Source organism: Marmota monax, unplaced genomic scaffold (assembly GCF_021218885.2).
Source record: "Marmota monax isolate L192 unplaced genomic scaffold, Marmota_monax_Labrador192_F-V1.1 WCK01_AAM20220418_F8-fsc00407, whole genome shotgun sequence".
Classification (NCBI taxonomy): domain Eukaryota; kingdom Metazoa; phylum Chordata; class Mammalia; order Rodentia; family Sciuridae; genus Marmota; species Marmota monax.
The window spans coordinates 7,819-14,873 of NW_026692328.1; the positions used below are offsets into that span (position 1 = coordinate 7,819).

Below are 7,055 nucleotides of genomic sequence, written 5' to 3' on the forward strand. Positions count from 1 at the left end.
TTCTGCATAGAAATTTTTAAGGTCTATATTATAAATGACTTCTATATTGCAAATGGTCCAAAGTTTGTTCTTGCATTCATGGAGAGGAATGGGTCGATTATAAAATGGGTTTAGCTTTGTAGTTATTAGATTAACTTCCACAACAGCAGTGGCAGAAATGCTTTCAGTAAACCTAGAGTTGGCTTTATCTTTGCTTTAAGAAAAAGTAAGATAAGCACACTCATGGGTAGTCAAAAACTCAAGAAAATTTTGTTTGAAAATTTTATCTGAAGTAGATGGTACTGGCCTCACAAGTCTTTGCAAAGTTCTTCTGATAATAGAGCCAACACTTTTGGTTTCATTTTTGTTACTGTTGTTGCTGTTAAAGCACAAAATCATAGGATACAAAAGTATTAAAATGCATTCAGTAGAGTAACCTTCAGATTACATGTGAAGTCAGATTCTGCAGTGCAATATGCCAATGAGATTCCTGAGACTGTGTGTGTTAAACATTTGCTTCTAGCACATTCTCCTTTAAATTACTCTTTTTTTTTACTCAATAGTATGTTTTACTGTTACATAGAACATTTAGTCAAGTGGGACACTGTGATGTCTGTCATTTAACAACAGGATGCAATACATGAGTGTTAACATATAAATAAATATTCAGTTATAAAGACATATTGCCTACATAAGGTAAATATAGGTTAAAAAAATGCACTGTAAACCTGGCATGATGGTCCATGCTTGTAATCCAAGCACATTGGGAAGCTGAGTAGTTTCAGAAGTTTAAATTCAGTCTCAGCAACTTAGTGTGGTTTCAAGCAACTTAGAAAGACAGTCTCAAAATTTGAAAAAGTGGAGAGAGGGCTTAGGAATGTGGCTCAGTGTTTAAAAATACCTAAATTTAAACTGAAATTTAAAAAAAATAAAGTTTAAAATATTACACTTCAGTGTTAAACATCAAAAATAGATTTCATATAATTCTTTTCTCAGTATTCAAAAGTGAAAATAGTAAATATTGATTTAGAAATATATTCTTTCAAAGATGAGGTTTCTTCACTATTCATGTATGGTATTTATGACTGATATTTCTATAAAATAACTTGATAATGCTTAATAAATTTAAGCAAAAGTTAAAGACAACTACTTATTTTCTAAACTTAAATGAGTTCTGTATTTTACTGATCCTCATATACATCAAGGTGTAATGTATAGATAACAACTTTACTCTCACATTTATTATAAATGTTTCATTGTTATATAAGGCATACATTTTGGACAAAATCTGTTCAATGTTCACTACTAGTATGAGTTTTCAGATGTTCAATGAATTTAAAATTTAAATACGTTTTGGAAATATTATTTAACTTTTTAGGGTTTCTGGGCACAATGAATTCTCCAAAAATAAGCAGTGCTTAAGAAACATGTGGCTACAATTTTTTTCCCATTTGTATTTTCTCTAACCAGTATGTATCCACAGGTACTGAGTATCGGTGAATAAATTTTGGAGGCATTGTCACATTGTCAATTTTCACATTTCAAAACTTTCTCTATGCTACGGTTATTGTGGTGATGATTAAATGTTGTCCCTTTCTTAGAGTAATGGTACAATGGTTTCATTTGTAGAGCTTCTCTCCAGTGTTTTCTCTGATGTCTAGTAATGTATGATATATAACTTAAAATGTTTCTACATTCTCCATATTTACATGTCTTCTTTCCAGAATAAATAGCCTAGTGGCGATAAGAATTGATTTCATATTAAGAGATTTGCTGCATTGTTTTAATTTGTAGGGGTTCTTTTCTGTATAAATTCTGTTGTTAATAAGGTTTAGTCATTTTTTAATGTTTATTTTTTAGTTGTAGTTTGACAAAATACCTTTATTTCACTTATTTATTTTTATGTGGTACTGAGGATTGAACCAGGATCTCACAAATGCGAGGCTAGCACTCTATCACTAAACCACAACCCCAGCCCCAAGGTTTAGTTTTTCTTTAAAAGTTATTATCACTTTATTCACATTTCACATTCACCAGGATGTCTTCTGTTGTGGTGAATAAAGTTTTATTTTTTATTAAAAGTGTTGCCACATTATTTACATTTGTAGGGTTATTCTTCAGTGTTAGTTCTGTTGTGGTGAATAAGGCCTGTTTTATTGCTAAAAGCTTTGCCACATTCCTTATATTTGTAAGGCTTCTCTCCAGTGTGAGTTCTGTTGTGGCAAATAAGGTGTGATTTTTGACTGAACGCTTTGCCACATTCTTTGCATTTGTAAGGCTTCTCTCTAGTGTGAGTTCTGCTGTGGCAAATAAAGCCTGTTTTCTGAGTAAAAGCTTTGCCACATTCTTTACATTTGCAGGGCTTCTCTCCAGTGAGTTCTGTTGTGGCAAATAAGGCCTATTTTTTGACCAAAAGCTTTGCCACATTCTGTACATTTGTAGGGCTTCTCTCCACTGTGAGTTCTGCTGTGGTTAACAAGGTGTGATTTGTGACCAAAAGCTTTGCCACATTCTGTACATTTGTAGGGCTTCTCTCCAGTGTGGGTTCTGCTGTGGCAAATAAGATGTGATTTGTGACCAAAAGCTTTGCCACATTCTGTACATTTGTAGGGCTTCTCTCCAGTGTGAATTCTGCTGTGGTAAATAAGGTATGATTTTTGACCAAAAGCTTTGCCACAATCTTTACATTTATAGGGCTTCTCTCCAGTGTGAGTTCTGCTGTGGTTAACAAGGTGTGATTTGTGATGAAAAGCTTTGCCACAATCTTTACATTTGTAGGACATCTCCCCAGTGTGACTTCTGCTGTGGTAAATAAGGCCTTCTTTTTGACTGAAAGCTTTGCCACATTCTTTACATTTGTAGGGCTTCTCTCCACTGTGAGTTCTGCTGTGGTTAACAAGGTTTGATTTTCGACCAAAAGCTTTGCCAGATTTTTTACATTTGTAGGGCTTCTCTCCAGAGTGAGTTCTGCTGTGGCAAATTAGGATTGATTTTAGACTAAAAGCTTTGCCACATTCTGTACATTTGTAGGGCTTCTCTCCAGTGTGAGTTCTGATGTGGCAATTAAGGTGTGATTTTTGACCAAAAGCTTTGCCACATTCTTTACATTTGTAGAGCTTCTCTCCATTGTGGGTTCCTCTGTGGTAAATAAGACCTTTTATTTTACTAAAAGCTTTGCAACATTTTTCATATTTGTAGGACTTCTCTCCAGTATAAATTCTCTGGTGGTGAACAAGGCCTGATTTTTTATATGATTTCTGGTGTTCACTCTCACTTGTAGTTTTCCATATTTTCTTTTGTTGTAAATAGTCAAGATCACAACTTCTATATTTTGCACTTATCACTTCATGAAATATATGTTTTAGGCCCTTTTCTGGTGAATATTCTTGGGTGTGATTAGAAGTCATGGCCAGGAAGGCCAAGTTTCTATAGTTCTCTAACATCACATCTCTATATAAATTTTTCTGAGCAGGCTGAAGGCATTCCCACTCCTCTTCAGTAAAATCAATGGCTACATCCCTGAATGTTAACAGTTCCATCTCCTGGCTTTCAGGGTTCTCAGCGGTCTCCCTGTGGTTTGTTTTCAGCTTCTCCATAGCACAGAAACCTGGGCTCAGGATGCAGAACAGAAAGCCTAAAAATGATTCTAAATTACTCTTAATTTTGAAATTTCTTGTGTCTCTTGTGGATTTATGTTTGTTTTTGTCTCTGGTTTTACAAGGCTACTAATATCAATATTACTAGTTTACACATTTGTCATCAAATTTCTTGAAAAAACTAGTTAATGAACATTCCCCAAAATAAACCACAACCGTTTTAGAAATGTATATAGTTGTCATGCTCAACCTCTATTTGTCAACTATTCTACACCTATTGTATAATTTCACATAGACTTGCATAACGATGACTTTTCTGTGCAAACTAGGGTGCAGGGGCACTCTTCCTGGAAGCAGCTGTAGTCTCAGATTTATCTCCCATTTCTATTAAGAATGATTACAACACATATTTTGCAGTAATGTTTATAGAATTTAATTTAATGCAATATTTTTCCTTGAATTTCAAGTGAATATTACTTTTGTTTCTTGTGTGTGTGTGTGTGTGTGTGTGTGTTTTCTGCTCTAGAGATATAACCTCTTTTGACTCAATTTCTCCTTTTATGTTATCTATGCATCTCAGAAAAAAATCACATATGACATTCAGAACTATTGAATTTTCTTTCTTTTTCCATTGTTGTGAGTCCATCAAATAGGGAAATATTTTGTTATCAGATCCTTAAGTTTACTCATTAAGTGTCAATCAAGTTGGGGATGGGGGTGGGCTGGATTAATCTAACTTCAACCAGCATTTTCTTTAAACTTTTATAAATCTCTTTGTGATATAAAATTTGTATTTTTCTAAAGTGAATTAATGTGAACTAGAGAGTTTCTTTTTTTATTGATTTACAGGGTTTTCAGAAACTGTACTCTGTCTGCTTATGAACTTTTATTTTCCTTTCTGTTTTCCCAAAGGGGAAAATAAAATTGAGATGAGCATGCTGAATACAATGTATAATATCTGCTTCTCATTGTTAGCTGGATATAGTGGATCTGTATTTCTTTCTCATAGTCATCTTATTGTCAATGTCCTTTCTTCCCCTTCAAACCTGCTAGACTAGTAAGCATCTAGAAGTTCAGATATGTTGGTTACTGTTTTATTTACAGAGTATAAATGTTTGCCATTCTGTATTGGTGAAAGTGAATTATTTGGAAGATTTTTATTTAATACAGTGATTCCCAACTGAAAATCAGTATGTCAAAACACCCTATAGTACATCATGAAAGTCTTCACAGTGTATTTCACCAATCTAGTTCTTACTTATTTACATTTTAAAGTAATTTCTTACATGAAACACTAAGCATTTATCTTAGTCATGTGTCCTTGACTTTTTCTTGAATTCACTCTAAGGATACATATCTTATATGTATATACATGGATAATGGTGAATCCTAGGTATAACTTCAATATTAATATGTAAAATGCTGGGGACAGTGGACATTAGGAAAATATGGGCCTTTTCCCAAGAACTATTTCCAGGCATATAGACATATGCTGGGGAAATATTAAATGCATGCAAGAGACACTTGTGGTAGCAGGATGTACATGTTGGGCTTCAAATAAAAGGACTATAAGCATAGCACATTTTTTCAGAAGAAAGAACCAAAGACAAAAAAAAAAAATTAGAAGTCAGGAAATTTATAAGTTCACATTTATAAGTAAGTTGATGTCAAGTAAGTCTGCTTGCATGTATCAGTATTTCATCAATTTAACTTAAATTTGTGACAAATTCAGTTCTTTGTTGGATAAGAAACTAAGAGAAGTAAGGACAAGACCTTGCTATGCTAAGGAGTCTCATATAAAATATAATTAAGAAGGAAAGAATTGAGGCCTAAGAAAGTGGCACTGGGAAAGGAGATTCCTACAAACATTTTATGTTTATTGTACTGGACACATAATATGGAATATTTTATTTAATTTATACATATATAAGGACACAAAGAGATACAATCATAAATATTATTTAAATTAAGTGGGAAACACTGCTTATTTTAAATGTCATTTTGGAAACATTTTGTTTCCATTTTACAAATTAAACAAAATTTAATAAGAGAAGTTTAAGTACCATTTGAAAGACTTGTAGAATATAAATCACTTCAGTTAAAAAAAGCATTATATATCTTGTTATACATTGAATAATATTCTAATTATTCTCACAATAGCAGGCCATTTAAAGACCCCAAATTCTAGTGGTAGAGTTAGACCAGAAACATACAATTACACATGGAAAAAATAATACATAGGTGTCGGGGATGCAAATCAAGTCAAGATGGCACCTGGCACTTTGCCAGGAGGAGTGGTTTGTGAAGCAACGCCAGTGAGCCATTAAGATGATGAGGATTCCTTATTGGCTGACTGCTGTATCCAGATGATGTTAATTGAGGTAAGCTGTGTGTAATCAGTTGGGTATATATACCTCTGCTGTCCAGCAGAGAAGTGGCTCCTGCTACCTTGGGTGCCCACTACTTTGAGTTCTCGCTCAGTTCCCAACTGAGTTCACTCGCAATAAAGTAGTTCCCGCTTCAGCCTTCAAGTTGCTTGTCACCTCTCGGTTATTTTGCCCAGCTGGACTGCGGCACATAGGTGCTGGGCAGGGTAGCACACGCCTATAGTCGCAGTTGAACTCTGGGCTAAGGCAGGAGGGTAATTTGAGCCCATATGTTTGAAACCAGCTGGGACAACAAAGCAGAACCCCATGGGGGTGAGGGGGAGAAGGGTATAGGGAAAGGAAGAGAGAAAAGAGATGGAGAAATATAAAGATGAGGAAAACAGAGAAAGATGATGAAGAGACTAGTTTTTCTGGGGATCTCTGAATATCAAACAACCAAACTTTGTAATATGATACATGTCATGTCACACAAATAACTTATTAGAATCTTAAGGAAAGCGTTTTAGAAGGTGGTGACTTCAGTCAAGAAATTTTGTGAGTATGTACAAGTATGTTTTAAGGTATGTTCTTTATAACTCTTTATATTAAATAGTATTCTTCATTACACTACAAAAATCCAGTCACCATTCCTAGAGTGCAAAGACGAAGCAGAAAGAGCATCATATCAAATGCAGAATTACACTTATTTCAGGACCTTATCTCTGAGATTATCTTGGCTCTTAAGGCCAAGTTAACATGAGATTCAAGTATGTTTAGTTATAAAGTCAGTGAGTTGACATGCCTGAAATAACCAGAGTTGGGCACAGATTCTTACATTAAAATTTGTTCTCTAAGGAATATATTTGAATTACCAATAAATTGGACTATTGATAGTATTTAATTTACATTTTAAAGGATATATATGTGTGTGTCTGTGTCTATATACACCACATTTATATGTGTGTTCATATATATGTATATATGATATAGAAATATAATTTTGGTTGTCATGGTATGGTAGATTTTATAGTTTATATATATGGTGTCACCCAGAATCTTATGTATAAGACAATGCAAGAATGTTCAGAGGTAAAATGAACAGATTATGAGAGCT

At 34.0% G+C, this 7,055-nt stretch overlaps 1 protein-coding gene across 1 annotated transcript; it reads right to left on the reverse strand.

The window, feature by feature from the left end:
• Positions 1–2,022: 2,022 nt before the first annotated feature.
• On the reverse strand, positions 2,023–3,618 carry LOC124090902 (zinc finger protein 420-like). Its single transcript, XM_046441723.1, has one exon. The coding sequence runs from the start codon at positions 3,573–3,575 to the stop codon at positions 2,328–2,330; it is 1,248 nt and encodes a 415-aa protein (XP_046297679.1). The 5' UTR covers positions 3,576–3,618; the 3' UTR covers positions 2,023–2,327.
• Between the last annotated feature and the right edge of the window lie 3,437 nt (positions 3,619–7,055).

Coding starts and splice junctions, on each gene's coding strand:
- LOC124090902 (XM_046441723.1), bottom strand. CDS start 3,575: ATGGAGAAGCTGAAAACAAACCACAGGGAGACCGCTGAGAACCCTGAA.